Raw genomic sequence first — 18,194 nt, 5'->3', positions numbered from 1 at the left:
GATTAAATGTCAGGAATTGTGAAAAACTGAGTTTAACTGTATTTGGCTAAGGTGTATGTAAACTTCCGACTTCAACTGTATATAGGGTAGCAGCCTCTAAGGTGCAGGGTTAAGTAACCGGGTGGAAGCCGGCTAGTGATAGCCATTTAACAGTCTGATGGCCTTGAGATAGAAGCTATTTTTCAGTCTCTCAGTCCCAGCTTTGATGCACCTGTACTGACCTCGCATTCTGGATGATAGCGGGGTGAACAGGCCGTGGTGTTGGGTGGTTGATGTCCTTGATGATCTTTTTTGGCTTTCCTGTGACATCACGTTCTGTATGTGTCCTGGAGGGCAGGTAGTTTACACTGGTGATGCGTTGGGCAGACCGCACCATTTACTGGTGAGCCGTGTGGTTGCGAGGGGTGCAGTTGCCGTACCAGGCAGTGATACAGCCTGACAGGATGCTCTCAATTGTGCATCTGTAAAACTTTGTGAAGGTTTTAGGGGCCAAGCCAAATTTCTTCAGCCTACTGGGGCTGTTGAACCTTCTTCACCACACTGTCTGTGTGGGTGGACCATTTCAGATAGTCAGTGATGTTTTCACAGAGAAACTTGAAGCTTTCCACCTTCTGCACTGCGGTCCCATCGATGTGGATAGGGGTGGTGCTCCAGCTGTTTCCTGAAGTCCACAATTAACACCTTTGTTTTGTTGATGTTGAGTAAGAGGTTGTTTTTCTGGCACAACTCACCCAGAGCCCTCACTTCCACCCTGTAGGCTGTCTCGTCATTGTTGGTAATCAGGCCTACTACTGTTATGTCATTTGCAAACTTGATGATTGAGTTGGAGGCATGCGTGGCCACGCAGTCATGGGTGAACAGGGAGTACAGGAGGGGGCTGAGCACACACCCTTGTGCCCTGTATTGAGGATCAGCGAAGTGGAGATGTTGTTTCCTGCCTTCACCAACTGGGGGCAGCCCGTCAGGAAGTCCAGGACCCAGTTGCACAGGGCGGTGTTCAGACCTAAGGCCCAGAGCTTAATGATGAGCTTGGAGCGTACTATGGTGTTGAATGCTGAGCTATAGTCATGGGATAGGGCAGTGTGCAGCGTGATTGTGATTGCATTGTCTGGGGATCTACTGGGGCGGAAAGCAAATTGAAGTGGGTCTAGGGTGTCAGGAAAGGTAAAGGTGATACGATCCTTAGCTAGCCTCTCAAATCACTTCATGATGACAGAAGTGAGTGCTACGGGGCGATAGTCATTTAGCTCAGTTACCTTTGCTTTCTTGGGTACAGGAACAATGGTGGACATCTTGGAGTGCAGACAGCAGACTGGAATAGGGAGAGATTGAATATGTCCGTAAACACTCCAGCCACCTGGTCTGTGCATGCTCTGGGAATGCTGCTAGAGATACCATCTGGGCTGGCAGCTTTGCAAGAGTTAACATGCTTACACGTCTTACTCACTTCGACCACGGAGAAGGAGAGCCCACATTCCTTGGTAGTAAGCCGTGTCGTTGGCATTGTGTTATCCTCAAAGCGGGCGAAGAAAGTGTTTAGCTTGTCAAGAAGCAAGACGTCGGTGTCCTCGACGGGGCTGGTTTTCCCATTGTAGTCAGTGATTATCTGTAGACCCTAACACATACGTCTCATGTCGTTGAAGTGTGACTCCACTTTCTCTCTGTACTGATGTTTTGCCTGTTTGATTGCCTTGCGGAGGGAATAACTAAACTGTTTGTATTCGTCCATATTCCCAGTCATCTTGCCATAGTTAAATGCAGTTGTTCGCGCTTTCAGTTTTGCGCAAATTCTGCCATCTTTCCACGGTTTCTGGTTTGTATAGGTTTTAATAGTCATAGTGGGTACAACCTCTTCTATACACTTCCTGATTAAATCAGTCACTGTATCCATGTATTCGTTAATGTTATTCTCAGAGGCTACCCGGAACATATCCCAATCTGCGTGATCAAAACAATCTTGGAGCATGGATTCCGATAGGTCAGACCAGCATTGAATAGACCTTAGCACAGGTACTTCCTGTTTGAGTTTCTGCCTAAACGAAGGGATGAGCAAAATGGAGTCGTGTTCAGATTTGCCGAAGATAGGGCGGGGGAGGGCCTTGTAAGCATTTCGAAAAGTTGAGTAGCAGTGATCCAATGTTTTTCCAGAGCGAGTACTACAGTCAATATGCTGGTAGAACTTCGGTAGCGTTTTCCTCACATGTGCTATGTTAAAATTTGCATAAAGTCCAATCACACCATGAGTAGTTAATGATGAAACATACACCCCCGCCTTTCCTCTTCCTGGAGAGTTCTTTATTCCTGTCTGCGTGATGAACTGAGAACCCAGTTGACTCTATGGACGGGGACAGTATATCCCGAGAGAGCCATGTTTCCGTGAAACAGAGTATGTTACAATCCCTGATGTCGCTCTAGAAGAAGATCCTCGCCCTGAGCTCATCTACTTTAGTATCCAGAGACTGAAGATTAGCGAGTAATATGCTCGGAAGCAGTGGATGGTGTGCACACCTCCTGAGTCAGACTACAAGTCCACTCCGGCGGTGTTTTGGAGCAGCCTCTGGAATAAGTTGAATTGCCCTGGGGGGAATAAACAAAGGATCCAATTCAGGAAAGGCGTATTCCTGGTCGTAATACTGGTGAGTTACGGCCGCTCTGATATCCAAAAGTTATTTCCGGCTGCATGTAATAACACACAAAAATGTCTGAGCTAATAATGTAAAAAATAACACGCAAAAACAAAATAGGAGCTAGAAGCTAGAAGCAGAGAGCTAGAAGCAGCTCTGCCATATCTGTCAGCGCCATCTATGCGTGTGTGTGTCTGAATGTGTGTAAGACAAAAATGCTAGGCACCCAATATGGCCAACTTGTCAACGAAGAATAGAGCCCCACAGTGGAGGTATCATCATATCAATAAAACAGGGAAATGGTTCCAATAGTTTTTCCACCATTCATTTTTCACATAGAGGATTTTACAAACCCCTAAAATAGGGGCTTACCCGGGAGGCCTGACAAGGGGACGTTTATCAATATATTCACCTCTATTTACTGTCACGTTCGAAAATACTAACTAGCATCAAAGTAGACTTCATGCAAGACTACAAATCCCTGCAAGCTCCTGCACGTCATCTCTAGCTGACGCATTTGCTAACAGGTATTGTGTCAATTTAAAACTTGCACAAGACAGTTCACAGAATTATCCATTTAAAGAAATTTTGCCAATTTATTCATTTAAAAAATTTAACAGATACTTAATACAGAGATTCTTACCTTTGCCTCGAATCGGCAGTCTCATCCAGATCATCATGGCATTTGTATTTCTTTATTTCTTTCTTTTGTAGTTCTCCACATTAGCACCTAATTAGCATTTCATTTTGGGGGGCGGGTGAATACAGGCGAATATATTGATAAAAGTCACCTTATCGTAGAGAGATTTACACGGTTATCAAAACTTCAAATCAGGGTAAGCCTAAATGTTCCTAAAATCCTCTATGGGAAATATTCATGGTGAAAAAATGATTGGAATCATTTCATTGTTTGACCGCTAGGTTTTATGGGTATTATGACTCATAATGTGGTACTCTATAGCAGTGGTTCCCAAACTTTTTATAGTCCCGTACCCCTTCAAACATTCAACCTCCAGCTGCATACCCCCTCTAGCACCAGGGTCAGCGCACTCTCAAATGTTTTTTTTTGTATACCTGCCACACACACACTATACGATACATTTATTAAACATAAGAATGAGTGTGAGTTTTTGTCACAACCCGGCTAGTGGGAAGTGACAAAGAGCTCTTATAGGACCAGGGCACAAATAATAATATAATAATGATCAATAATTTCGCTCTTTACTTAACCATCTTACATATTATACCTTATTTGTTCATCGGAAATTGTGAATAACTCACCAAAGGTTAATGAGAATGGTGTGCTTTAAAGGATGCTCATAACTCTGCAATGTTGGGTTGGATTGGAGAGAGTCTCAGTCTTAAATCATGTTCCACACACAGTCTGTGCCTGTATTTCGTTTTCATCCTAGTGAGGGCCGAGAATCCACTCTCAGCAGCGCGATTTTCCAAGGCAGGATACTCTGAACAAATCTGGCAGTGGCTTCTGATGAAATTCAATTTTCACAGAACCGCTTGTTGCAATTTCAATGTGGTTCTCTTGTTCAGATATCGGTAAGTGGACTGGAGGCAGGGCATGAAAGGGATAACGAATCCAGCTGTTTGTGTCATCCGTTTCGGGAAAATAGCTGTGTAATTGCGCACCCAACTCACTCAGGTGCTTTGCTACATCACACTTGACATTGTCTGTAAGCTTGAGTTGATTTGCACACAAACAAATCATACAATGATGGAAAGACCTGTGTGTTGTCCTTGTTAATGCAGACAGAGAAGAGCTCCAACTTCTTAATTATAGCCTCAATTTTGTCCCGGACATTGAATACAGTTGCGGAGAGTCCCTGTAATCATAGATTCAAATCATTCAGGCGAAAAAAAACATCACCCAGACAGGTCAGTCATGTGAGAAACTCGTCATCATGCAAGCGGTCAGACAAGTGAAAATTATGGTCAGTAAAGAAAACTTTAAGCTCATCTCTCAATTTAAAAAAACATGTCAATACTTTGCCCCTTGATAACCAGCGAACTTCTGTATGTTGTAAAAGTGTTACATGGTCGCTGCCCATATCATTGCATAGTGCAGAAAATACATGAGAGTTCAGGGGTCTTGCTTTAACAAAGTTAACCATTTTCACTGTAGTGTCCAAAATGTCTTTCGAGATGTCAGGCATTCCCTTGGCAGCAAGAGCCTCTCGGTAGATCCTGTAGTGTACCCAAGTGGAGCAACTGCTTGTCATGGCTTTTGTGCCATCAGTACAGATACCAACACATCTTAACCACCAAAGTCCATTTGATGCCACAAAGCTGTCCAGTACTTTAAAAATATCCTCTCCTGTTGTCCTGGCTTCCAGTGGTTAGCAGAAGAGGATGTCTTCCTTAATTGACACCCCATAAACATAACGGACATATACCAGGAGATGTGCCAGGCCCGCCACGTCTGTTCACTCATCCAGCTGTAACGCATAGACTTCATTGGCTTGTATGTGAAGCAGTAATTGTTTCAAAACATCTCCTGCCATGTCACTTGTGCGTCATGAAACAGTGTTGTTTCATGAAGGCATTGTATGTATAGTTTTTTGGGCCTTTTCCCCCAGCACGGTCCCAGCTATATCCGTGGCAGCAGGAATAATTAAGTCCTCCACAATAGTATGGGGCTTGCCTGTCCTAGCCACTCGGTAGCTCACCATAGAAGACGCTTCGAGCCCCTTCTTATTAATGGTATCTGTTGCTTTTATACATGTCTTACTACTTGAAGGTCGTCTTAATTCTCGCTCCAAAAACTCCCGTGGCTTATTTTTCAAATTGGCATGTTTTGTTTCTAAATGTCTGCGCAAGAGTGAAGGTTTCATCCAGTTGTGAGATAGTACTTTTGCACATATAACACACTGTGGCTGAGGAAAGGCACTACTCCCAATATAAGTGAACCCCAAATCAATGTAGTTCTCATCATATTTGCGCCTCTTCGATGGTCCAACGTCCCTGTTTGTTGTTCGGTGCTTTCCCGGGTAAGGTGGCAGTAGCTCTTCGGCTGCATCAGATTCACAACTGTCAGTGTCCATGCTAGCTGGGCTAACAACAAATGTAGAATTACTGTTGCTAGCATTGGATGTGCTCGTGGAAGCAGAACAACTTGTGTTGATGACAGGTGCAGGTGTAGTACTGCTGGTAGTAACAGTACTACCAATAGGGCTGGTATGTGTTTATATGGACACGTGCTTTACTAAAAGACTGTTTGAAAATGTGAATCATCTTTTTTTAAATACCCCAGTTTGGGAATACCTACTCTTTATGGACACGTTTACACAGCTATGGCAACGATTTTAATTCGATTTTAAAATTTTATATAAAAGTCCAATTACGTCTACATATATAGTAAACTGAATGGAATGTGTAGGGATATTTTTGCAGGGTCTTATTTTATTACATCCTAATTAGCATAGCATATTTCCGTGCCTCAACTCGTAAATAAATATTTATGTGTGTCCTCTGGAAACACAAAGTAATTACAGGGAAATGTAATACACAATTAATAATGCTGACATGTGTAGAAGTGAAATTAAACGTACCCGTGTGTGTGTGTGTGTGTGTGTGTGTGTGTGTGTGTGTGTGTGTGCGTGTGTGTGTGTGTGTGTGTGTCAGTGTGTATCAGGGTTTCCATTAGGAGAATGTGTCGCCGGACAACTGGACCAGGAAGATTTTAATTTACGGGCCATTTGAGACATTTTACAGACCCATAGTCATTGGGTGCCTAACCTGTTACACAGTGCTCAGAATGACAGAAATTACAGTTATTCATCTTAACAGAACATGCAATACCTGTAATAAAGCAGCCAATAAAACATAATTTTCAAACATTTGCCAAAATGCAACTTGTGGGAAAACATAATTCTAAACAACCCACTTGATGTGAGCGGTTCCAATAAGTAGCCTATTTTAAAATGTTGGTGTTGAGCTACACTACATGACCAAAAGAATGTGGACAGCTGTTCGTCGAACATCTCATTCTAAAATCATTGGCATTAACATGGAGAGGCATTAGCGGGGTCGGGCACTAATGTTGGGCGATTAGGCATGGCTCGCAGTCAATGGGGTTAAGGTCAGGGCTCTGTGCGGACCAGTAGAGTTGTTCCACATTGATCTTGACAAACCATTTCTGTATGGACCTCGCTTTGTGCACAGGGGGCATTGTCATGCTGAAACAAGAAAGGGTAATTCCAAAAATGTTGCCACAAAGTTGGAAGCACAGCATCATCTAGAATGTAATTTCATGCTGTAGCGTTGAGATTTCCCTTCACTGAAAATAAGGGGCCTAGCCGAACCATGAAATACAGCCCATTGTCATGCTGAAACAAGAATGGGTAATTCCAAAACGGTTGCCACAAAGTTGGAAGCACAGGATCATCTAGAATGTAATTTCATGCTGTAGCGTTAAGATTTCCCTTCACTGAAACTATGGGGCCTAGCCGAACCATGAAATACAGCCCCAGACCATTATTCCTTGTACACCAAACTTTACAATTGGCACTATGCATTTCAGTAGGTAGCATTCTCCTGGTATCCACCAAACCCAGATACAGTTAAAGTCATGTGTGTGTGTCCAACTCTCCTACCTTGGCCTGCTGTAACTATGTACAGATGAAGTCAGAAGTTTACATACACCTTAACCAAATAAATTTAAGCTCAGTTTTTCACAATTCCTGACATTTAATCCAAGTAAAAATGCCCTGTCTTAAGTCAGTTAGGATCACCACTTTATTTTAAGAATGTGAAATGTCAGAATAATAGTAGAGAGAATGATTTATTCCATCTTTTATTTCTTTCATCACATTCCCAGTGGGTCAGAAGTTTACATACACTCAATTAGTATTTGGTAGCATTGCCTTTAACTTGTTTAACTTGGGTCAAACGTTTCGGGTAACCTTCCACACGCTTCCCACAATAAGTTGGGTGAATTTTGTCCCATTCCTCCTGACAGAGCTGGTGTAACTGAGTCAGGTTTGTAGGCCTCCTTGCTCGCATACGCTTTTTCAGTTCTGCCCACAAATGTTCTATAGGGTTGAGGTCAGGGCTTGGTGATGGCCACTCCAATACCTTGACTTTGTTGTCCTTCGGTCATTTTGCCACAACTTTGGAAATATGCTTGGGGTCATTGTCCATTTGGGAGACCAATTTGCGACCAAGCTTTAGCTTCCTGACTGATGTCTTGAGATGTTGCTTCAATATATCCACGTAATTTTCCTGCCTCATGATGCCATCTATTTTGTGAAGTGCACCAGTCCCTCCTGCGCAAAGCACCCCCACAACATGATGCTGCCACCCCCGTGCTTCACGGTTGGGATGGTGTTCTTCGACTTGCAAGCCTCCCCCTTTTTCCTCCAAACATAACGATGGTCATTTTGGCCTAACAGTTATATTTTTGTTTCATTAGACCAGAGGACAATTCTCCAAAAAGTACGATCTTTGTCCCCATGTGCAGTTGAAAACCGCAGTTTGGCTTTTTTTATGGCGGTTTTTGGAGCAGTGGCTTCTTCCTTGCTGAGCGGCCTTTCAGGCTATGTCGATATAGGACTCATTTTACTTCGGATATAGATACTTTTGTACCTGTTTTCTCCAACATCTTCACAAGGTCCTTTGCTGTTGTTCGGGGATTGATTTGCACTTTTCGCACCAAAGTACGTTCATCTCTAGGAGACAGAACGCGTCTCTTTCCTGAGCGGTATGATGGCTGTGCGGTCCCATGGTGTTTGTACTTACGTACTATTGTTGGTACAGATGAACATGGTACCTTCAGGCATTTGGAAATTTCTCCCAAGGATGAACCAGACTTGTGGAGGTCTACCATTTTTTTCTGAGGTCTTGGCTTATTTCTTTTGATTTTCCCATAATGTCAAGCAAAGAGGCACTGAGTTTGATGGTAAGGCCTTGAAATATATCCACAGTTACACCTACAATTGACTCAAATTATGTCAATTAGCCTATCAGATGCTTCAAAAGCCATGACATCATTTTCTGGAATTTTCCAAGCTGTTTAAAGACACAGTCAACTTAGTGTATGTAAACTTCTGACCCACTGGAATTGTGATACAGTAAGTGAAATAATCTGTCTGTGTCACGGTCTGACCATCGTTCGTATGTGTTTTCCTTGTTTTAGTGTTGGTCAGGACGTGAGCTGGGTGGGCATTCTATGTTGTGTGTCTGGTTTGTCTATTTCTATGTTTGGCCTGATATGGTTCTCAATCAGAGGCAGGTGTTAGTCATTGTCTCTGATTGGGAACCATATTTAGGTAGTCTGTTTTGTGTTGGGTTTTGTGGGTGATTGTCCTTAGTGTCCTTGTTCCTGTCTCTGTGTTAGTTTACACAAGTATAGGCTGTTTCGGTTTTCGTTACGTTCTTTGTTTTGTAGTGTTTATAATTGATTCGTGTTTTACGTTTGTTTATTAAACATGGATCGAAATCTACACGCTGCATTTTGGTCCGACTCTCCTTCACCACAAGAGAACCGTTACAGAATCACCCACCACAACAGGACCAAGCAGCGTGTCAACAGGCAGGAGCAGCAGGAGAAGCAACAGCGGCAGCAGGAGATACGTAATAAGGAATTCTGGACATGGGAGGAAATCCTCGACGGGAGAGGACCCTGGGCTAAACCAGGGGAGTGTAGCCGCCCCAAGGTGCAGCAGGAGAGGAGGCAACAGGAGCAGCTCAAAGAGGAGTACAGTATGGACTATACTTCTTGGGAGGAGATAGACAGGTGGGCGGTCGACCCAGGGAGAGTGCCGGAGCCCGCCTGGGATTCGATGGAGCAGTGCGCGGAAGGTTATCGGAGAATGAGGTTGGCGAAGCAAGCACGGCGGCGCGGAAGGAAGCCCGAGAGTCAGCCCCAAAAATGTCTTGGGGGGCTCACAGGGAGTATGGCTACGCCAGGTAGGAGACCTGCGCAAACTCCCTGTGCTTACCGGGGGCTAGAGAGACCGGGCAGGCACCGTGTTATGCAGTGGTGCGCACTGTGTCCCCAGTGCAGGTGCATAGCCCGGTGCAGTATATTCCAGCTCCTCGTATCGGCCGGGGTAGAGTGGGCATCGAGCCAGGTAAGGTTGGGCAGGCTCGGTGCTCAAGAGCTCCAGTGCGCCTGCACGGTCCGGTCTATCCAGTACCACCTTCACGCACCAGCCCTCCGGTGGCAGCTCCCCGCACCAGGCTTCCTGTGCGTGTTCTCGGTCCAGTACCACCAGTGCCAGCACCACGCATCAGGCCTACAGTGCGCCTCGCCTCTCCAGCGCTGCCGGAGTCTCCCGCCTATCTAGCGCTGTCAGAGCTTTCCTCATCTCCAGCGCAGCCGTAGTCTCCCGCCTGTTCAGCGCTGCCAGAGCCTTCCGCCTCTACAGCGCTGCTGGAGTCTCCTGCCTGTTCAGCGCAGCCAGAGCTGCCAGCCTGCATGGAGCAGCCAGAGCTGTCAGTCTGCATGAAGCAGCAAGAGCTGCCAGTCTGCATGGAGCAGTCAGAGCTGTCAGTCTGCATGGAGCAGCCAGAGCTGCCAGTCTGCATGGAGCTGCCAGAGCTGCCAGTCTGCAAGGAGCTGCCAGTCTGCAAGGAGCTGCCAGTCTGTAAGGAGCTGCCAGTCTGCACGGAGCCGCCAGAGCTGCCAGTCTGTAAGAAGCCGCCAGAACTGTCAGCCTATATGGAGCAGCCAGAGCCGCCAGTCAGCGTGGAGCAGCCAGAGCCGCCAGTCAGCATGGAGCAGCCAGATCCGTCAGTCTGCCAGGATCCGCCAGTCAGATCCGTCAGTCTGCCAGGATCTGCCAGTCAGCCAGACTCTTCCAGATCTACCAGTCAGCCAGACTCTTCCAGATCTGCCAGTCGGCCAGACTCTTCCAGATCTGCCAGTCGGCCAGACTCTTCCAGATCTGCCAGTCGGCCAGACTCTTCCAGATCTGCCAGTCAACCAGACTCTTCCAGATCCGCCAGTCAACCAGACTCTTCCAGATCCGCCAGTCAACCAGACTCTTCCAGGTCAGCCGGGATCTGCCAGAACTGCCAGTCGGCCAGGGTCTGCCAGTCGGCCAGGATCCGCCAGTCAGCCAGGATCCGCCAGTCAGCCAGGATCTGCCAGATCCGCCAGTCAGCCAGGATCCGCCAGTCAGCCAGGATCCGCCAGTCAGCCAGGATCTGCCAGTCAGCCAGGATCTGCCAAAACCACCAGCCAGCCAGGATCTGGTAGATCCATCAACCTGCCTGAGCTTCCTCTCACTCCTGAGCTTCCTCTCACTCCTGAGCTTCCTCTCACTCCTGAGCTTCCCCTCACTCCTGAGCTTCCCCTCACCCTGAGCTTCCCCTCACCCTGAGCTTCCCCTCAGCCCCGAGCTTCCCCTCAGTCCCGAGCTACCCCTCAGTCCTGAGCTACCTCAGTCCGGAGCTGCCCCTCAGTCCAGTGGGGCCCGTTGTTAGGTTTCCTAGGCCAAGGTTAGCGGCGAGGGTCGCCACTCAAGGGATGCTAAGGAGGTGGAATAAGACAATTATGGAGTGGGGTCCACGTCCAGCGCCAGAGCCGCCACCGCGGACAGATGCCCACCCAGACCCTCCCCTATAGATTTAGGTTGTGCGTTCGGAGTCCGCACCTTGGGGGGGGTTCTGTCACGGTCTGACCATCGTTCGTATGTGTTTTCCTTGTTTTAGTGTTGGTCAGGACGTGAGCTGGGTGGGCATTCTATGTTGTGTGTCTGGTTTGTCTATTTCTATGTTTGGCCTGATATGGTTCTCAATCAGAGGCAGGTGTTAGTCATTGTCTCTGATTGGGAACCATATTTAGGTAGTCTGTTTTGTGTTGGGTTTTGTGGGTGATTGTCCTTAGTGTCCTTGTTCCTGTCTCTGTGTTAGTTTACACAAGTATAGGCTGTTTCGGTTTTCGTTACGTTCATTACGTTCTTTGTTTTGTAGTGTTTATAATTGATTCGTGTTTTACGTTTGTTTATTAAACATGGATCGAAATCTACACGCTGCATTTTGGTCCGACTCTCCTTCACCACAAGAGAACCGTTACAGTCTGTAAACAATTGTTGGAAAAATTACTTCTGTCATGCACAAAGTAGATGTCCTAATCGACTTGCCAAAACTATAGTTTTTCAGAAATTTGTGGAGTTTTAATGACTCTAACCTAAATGTATGTCAAGTTCCGACTTCAACTGTACATGAAGACTAACAAAAATACTCACGTACCACTTTTATTACACTAAATTATGCAAATTAACCCACAGACCGATAAGCATGACGATCAATTGTATTAACATTGACTGGTATTTCCATCAATGAATAAAAAACATTATTTTGCAATGGGATTGTTTTTCTCCTAGTCAATTTGGTCGCCAACGATTTTACTTATCTGCTTTTTTTTTAATGTATTTATTTTTTACCAAAAGCTGGCAATTACCGGTTAACGGAAAACCTGGTATGCATGTGTGTGAGTGTGTGTCTCACCCGGGGAGCCAGACACATCCTTTCTACTGCCGTTCACGTCCTCCATACTCCTCGAGGATAAATCTGCCTCCGACACTGACTTGGATTCTTCTCCCTACACACCCAAACACACATGCACACACACAAACATGCGCAAACACACACACATGAACACACGCGCAAACACACACACACAAGCATATGCATGCACGTACGCACGCACGCACACACGCACACACACACACACACACACACACACAATAGAAGTCAGAATATGGTTATTTTGTCAAAAAGCATTAAAACAGTCGGGAAGTAGAGGGTGATAGCCTATAGGGAAGTCAGGCGGAGAAGGATGAAGCTGCCACTAGACACTGATCTAACATCAGTTTTGCCTTCATCCCCCTAATGCGTATCTTTAGTATTTGGGAAGGGTGAGCTGATCCTAGATCAGTGTCTAAGGGCAACTTCTCTCCTCAGCCAGGCAGGCTGGTGAGGGAGTGGTCTCCCTGCCCTCAGAGTTCACAGGTCAATATGTCAATAGGTCAGAGAAGGAGGGAGAAACATCCATGGAGGGCGGCTCTGTCAAACCACTGTGTTAGCTAACATGCAGGGGTAGTAGTTAACATGTCTTAGACCACACTGAAATACACACACGCACACATATACACTCTCACATATACACACACACACACACGCATCTCAAATAAAAATGTAATAACATTTTATTTGTGACATGCTTGGTAAACAACAGGTGTAGACTAACAGTGAAATGCTTACTTACGGCCCTTCCCAACAATGCAGAGACGAAACATAGAACAATAATAGAAAGATAATAACACAAGGAATGAGTAACTTGGCTATATACTGTACACAGAGTCCCAGTACTGAGTCGATATGCAGGAGTACGAGGTCATTGAGGTACATACTGTACACAGAGTCCCAGTACTGAGTCGATATGCAGGAGTACGAGGTCATTGAGGTACATACTGTACACAGGGTCCCAGTACTGAGTCGATATGCAGGAGTACGAGGTCATTGAGGTACATACTGTACACAGGGTCCCAGTACTGAGTCGATATGCAGGAGTACGAGGTCATTGTGCTATATACTGTACACAGGGTCCCAGTACTGAGTCGATATGCAGGAGTACGAGGTCATTGAGGTACATACTGTACACAGGGTCCCAGTACTGAGTCGATATGCAGGAGTACGAGGTCATTGAGGTACATACTGTACACAGGGTCCCAGTACTGAGTCGATATGCAGGAGTACGAGGTCATTGAGGTACATACTGTACACAGGGTCCCAGTACTGAGTCGATATGCAGGAGTACGAGGTCATTGAGGTACATACTGTACACAGGGTCCCAGTACTGAGTCGATATGCAGGAGTACGAGGTCATTGTGCTATATACTGTACACAGGGTCCCAGTACTGAGTCGATATGCAGGAGTACGAGGTCATTGAGGTACATACTGTACACAGGGTCCCAGTACTGAGTCGATATGCAGGAGTACGAGGTCATTGAGGTACATACTGTACACAGGGTCCCAGTACTGAGTCGATATGCAGGAGTACGAGGTCATTGAGGTATATACTGTACACAGGGTCCCAGTACTGAGTCGATATGCAGGAGTACGAGGTCATTGAGGTACATACTGTACACAGGGTCCCAGTACTGAGTCGATATGCAGGAGTACGAGGTCATTGAGCTATATACTGTACACAGGGTCCCAGTACTGAGTCGATATGCAGGAGTACGAGGTCATTGAGCTATATACTGTACACAGGGTCCCAGTACTGAGTCGATATGCAGGAGTACGAGGTCATTGAGGTATATATGTACATATGGGTAGGGGTAAAGTGACTAGGCAACAGGATAGATAATAAACAGTAGCAGCAGCGTATGTGATGAGTCAGAAGAGTTCATGCAAAAAGGGTCAATACAGATAGTGCAGGTAGCTATTGGTTAACTATTTAAATAACTCTTTAGCAGGTTTATGGCTTGAGGGAGGAAGATGTTCAGGGTCATACTGGTTCCAGACTTGGTGCATTGGTACTACTTGCCGTGCGGTAGCAGCGAGAGCAGTCTATGACTGGATGGAGTCTTTGGCAAATTTTAGGACCTTCCTCTGACACCGTCTAGTATAGAGGTCCTGAATGGCAGGGACCTCAGCTCCAGTGATGTACTGGGCTGTACGCAATACCCACTGTAGTGCTTTGCCATTGGATGCAAAGCAGTGATGCAGCCAATCAAGATGCTCTCAATGGTGCAGCTGTATACCTTTTTGAGGATCTGAGGGCCCATGACAAATCTGTTTAGCCTCCTGAGGGGAAAGAGGCGCTTTCGTGCCTTCTTCACGACTGTATTGGTGTGTGTGGACCATGATAGATCCTTGGTGGTGTGGACACCAGGACCTTGAAGCTGTCGACCGGCTCCACTACAGCCCCATCGGTGTGGATGGGGGCGTGCCTTGGCCCTCCGTTTCCTGTCGTCCACTATCTGCTCTTTTGTCTCGCTGACGTTGAGGGAGAGGTTGTTGTCCTGGCACCACACTGCCAGGTCTCTGACCTTCTCCCTGTAGACTGTCTCATCATTGTTGGTGATCAGGCCTACCACCGGTGTGTCGTAATGATGGTAATGATGGTGTTGGAGTCATGCGTGGCCACGCAGTCGTAGGTGAACAGGGGCGTACAGGAGGGGACTAAGCACGCACCCTTGAGGGGCCCCCGTGTTGAGGGACAGCGTGGCAGATGTGTTGTTGCCTACCCTCACCCCCTGGGGGCAGTCCAGGATCCAGTTGTAAACGGAGTGAGGAGCTTGGAGGGCTCTATGATGTTGAACACTGAGCTGTAGTCAATGAACAACACTCTCTCTGTTGGTGTTCCTCTTACCTAGGTCTAAGCATATACACCGACACACACACACACTCAGACAACATCACAAGGACCGCCCCTTGGATCAAATTGTATTTTTGCAAATTGCATCTCCAAATTGTATATCTCACAACTCATATCTGGTATCTAGGGCACCAGCAGCATTACAAATGATGCCATAATATTAGTGATATTATAGTGACATATTGTCTGTTTCAGACAAGTTTCAGTTTCCCCTGATAGACCAAAAAGAAGTGGAGTGGTACAGAGACTGTACACGGAGAGGGTGATCACTCTGTGAAGATAAACAGTGCTATTTATACCAGTCAAGGATGGGTATGTCTGGTTCTCCCCATGCCCATCTAGGCCCCGTAAACACATGCATTCCACAGAGCTTCAGTGTGGTCTGATACACACACACACACACACAGGCGCGCACACACACACACAGGCAGGCGCACACACACACACAGGCCGGCACACACACACAGGCAGGCGCACACACACACACACAAACACACACACACACACACACACACACACACACACACACACACACACACACACACACACACACACACACACACACACACACACACACACACCCTCTTCAGTGTGGTCTAATACAAAATACATATCATCCACCCAGTGAGAGTTTGTCAGAGCGGCAGAACTGTTTGTTCCCTGTTTTGTTCCATCTTCGTCCTTTGTCTTTCTCTCTCTCTCTCTATTGCACGGTCCCAACCGGCAATATTCTATAAATGTTCTGCATTTTGTTGTCTTTCTCTCTCTCTCTATTGCATGGTCCCGACCGGCAATATTCTATAAATGTTATGCATTTTTTTGTATTTCTCTCTCTCTCCACCTTTTTCTTTTCTCTCTCCCTTTTTATGTCTCTCTCCATCTCTATATCTCTATGACCAGTATCCAGTCGAATGCAGGTACATTCATTACAGTTGTTATTAAGATATGCACGGTGAGTGAATAAACTGAGAATGGAAGTGCCTAAAGAACCCAAATCTCCATTTCGCCAATCAAAGCTAACAAATCACTTTCTTCATCTCTGTGTGTGTGTGTGTGTGTGTGTGTGTGTGTGTGTGTGTGTGTGTGTGTGTGTGTGTGTGTGTGTGTGTGTGTGTGTGTGTGTGTGTGTGTGTATGCATGTGTGTGTGCGTGCGTCTGTGTGTATGTGTGTGTGTGTATGCGTGCGTCTGTGTGTATGTGTGTGTGTATGTTTGCATCTGTGCATGTGCATGTGCATGTGTGTGCGTGCGGATGCACGTGTGTGAGTGTGTCAACCTTGCATGTGTGTGTGTGTGTGTGTGTGTGCGCATGTGTGTACCTGTCAGACCTGATTTCCCAACCGTCTAGGAGAGAGAGTCGGTAATAAACTAGCCAGCCAATCAGCCTTAGGCCTACACTTGCGGATGCGATGGCCGCAAAACTAATAATTTCTCTACTTGTGATTTCCATACTCATCTGCCTGGGGATTTTCCAGCTAAACCCCTAAACCTCTGACTCAGAGAGAGGATATGACTTATAATAACAGGGTGAAAACAGTGCTGACCATTCAGACAAAGGATAGATAGAGGATCTAGCTGCAATGTCTCCCATTGGTTTTAAATGAGCGGGTCAATGCTTGTTGTTTAACTGTTCATTCCACTGAGGAAGGTCTTCAGCAGGATCTGAGTAACAGGTGAATAAGAGAATAGGTTATGTACAGTAGAAACCAATGGGAGCATTGCATCATCTACTAATAACACACTATAAAGTAATCACAGAATGAATCCATGGCACACACAGCTAAAAACCACAACAGGGAAACAGTGAACATGGTCTCAAATACAACAAGCATAGCAGCTCAGAAGTTAACACAGATTCTATCAATTGGTCTTAACCGACTTGCCCAGTTAAATAACGGTTCAACTAAAAAAACTGCCTCAGTGAACAACAAACATCAAACAGCTGTGATTGGACAAGCTCAGCAGAGCCTCAGCACGGTGCATTGTGGATATCCAGACTCCACACTTCCCATCCCCATTTACAATTGAGTAGACCAGAGAGGAAGGGAAGGGTGGAGAGGGGTAGGGGGAAGGACTACTTGGTGATTTGGGCTGGTAGTAAACTTCTTTCAAGTAATGGTGGGAACACAAAGCATTGTGGGTACCCAGTCACCCGCCACCCCTCATCCTTGATGGAGTGAGGGATGGGGAGGAAGGGCAGGTATAGCTTCTTTTCTCTTGCGTGACGGAGTTAGGCACACAGTGCCTGGGTGTGTGTGGTACTCTGCATATTTGTGTATGAGATAATCATTGTGTGTGTGGTACTCACGGCGGGCCCAGCACTAGGCCAGGGGCCCATCTGAGTCTCCTGGACCCCTGAGACCACTGTAGAGAGAGGGACAGCCCAGTAGGGCCTGTATGGAAGGGACCCTAGACAGGGCTGAATACGTGGGTGTAGCCAGGACCATAGCCGGGGCCTTGCTCGGTACCATGTCCGTGACCAAGGGACCAACCTGACTCCCATATCTCCTTTCTGAGGCAGAGGAACGAGGTTGAACCGTAAGGTGACTGTCTGACACATAGTGTTTAACCGTTAGGTGACTATTTGAGATGCAGTGTAAGGTTCAACCCTAAGCTGCCTGTCCGTAAGCTAACAAGCCAATTTACCTGGGGCAGAGTGAGAGTTGAGCCTCATTTCAGATGACTGGTCACTAATGGGTCTCAGGCCTTATTGTTTAAGAGCTGGTTGCTGCCTCTGTATCGTTCTGAGTTGGCAGTGAGTCTGATACTCTGAGTGTTTGCAGCCCAGGCCCAAGTGTTAAATATGACCGTTTGAATCAGATTAATCTCTGCTCTGCTATTGATCTGTCTCTCACAGGAGTAGCCATATTTATTGGCTAATAGTCATTCTGCTGCTCACAGCCTTTAAAACCACCAGCTGGACACATTGAAACTCTGGACTTTTACGGATGAGCACAAGTCCGGAACAGAATGCACTGATCGACAAATGAATGGATGAACGAATAAATGCATGAATAATAGATGTATTGAAGTGACCGAGCTAAGTTGTGGCCCTTTGGTTGATTTGATCATCCATCTTGATTATTTGAACAACACATTTAACATACTGTAGGCAACTGTAGGCAACTAGGGATAGCAGTGCTCTTCCACTCCTTATCAATAGCTGTGCCAAGGGAGGCATTTTATTTGAAAACAACAAAGTCAGAAGAAGGAACAAGGAGCGG

The 18,194-nt window shown here is 46.2% G+C and overlaps 1 protein-coding gene across 1 annotated transcript in view; it reads right to left on the bottom strand.

Moving 5' to 3' along the window:
* cacna1g (calcium channel, voltage-dependent, T type, alpha 1G subunit) overlaps positions 1-18,194 on the bottom strand; it is a 311,200-nt gene that overhangs the window by 92,439 nt on the left and 200,567 nt on the right. Inside the window, exon 15 of the mRNA XM_042306304.1 lies at positions 12,093-12,186. Coding sequence (XP_042162238.1) covers positions 12,093-12,186 — 94 coding nt within the window. The remainder of the gene's footprint in view (positions 1-12,092; positions 12,187-18,194) is intronic.

This window comes from Oncorhynchus tshawytscha, linkage group LG25, assembly GCF_018296145.1.
Source record: "Oncorhynchus tshawytscha isolate Ot180627B linkage group LG25, Otsh_v2.0, whole genome shotgun sequence".
In the NCBI taxonomy this organism is placed as follows: domain Eukaryota; kingdom Metazoa; phylum Chordata; class Actinopteri; order Salmoniformes; family Salmonidae; genus Oncorhynchus; species Oncorhynchus tshawytscha.
This window is presented reverse-complemented; position numbering and strand designations above follow the sequence as displayed.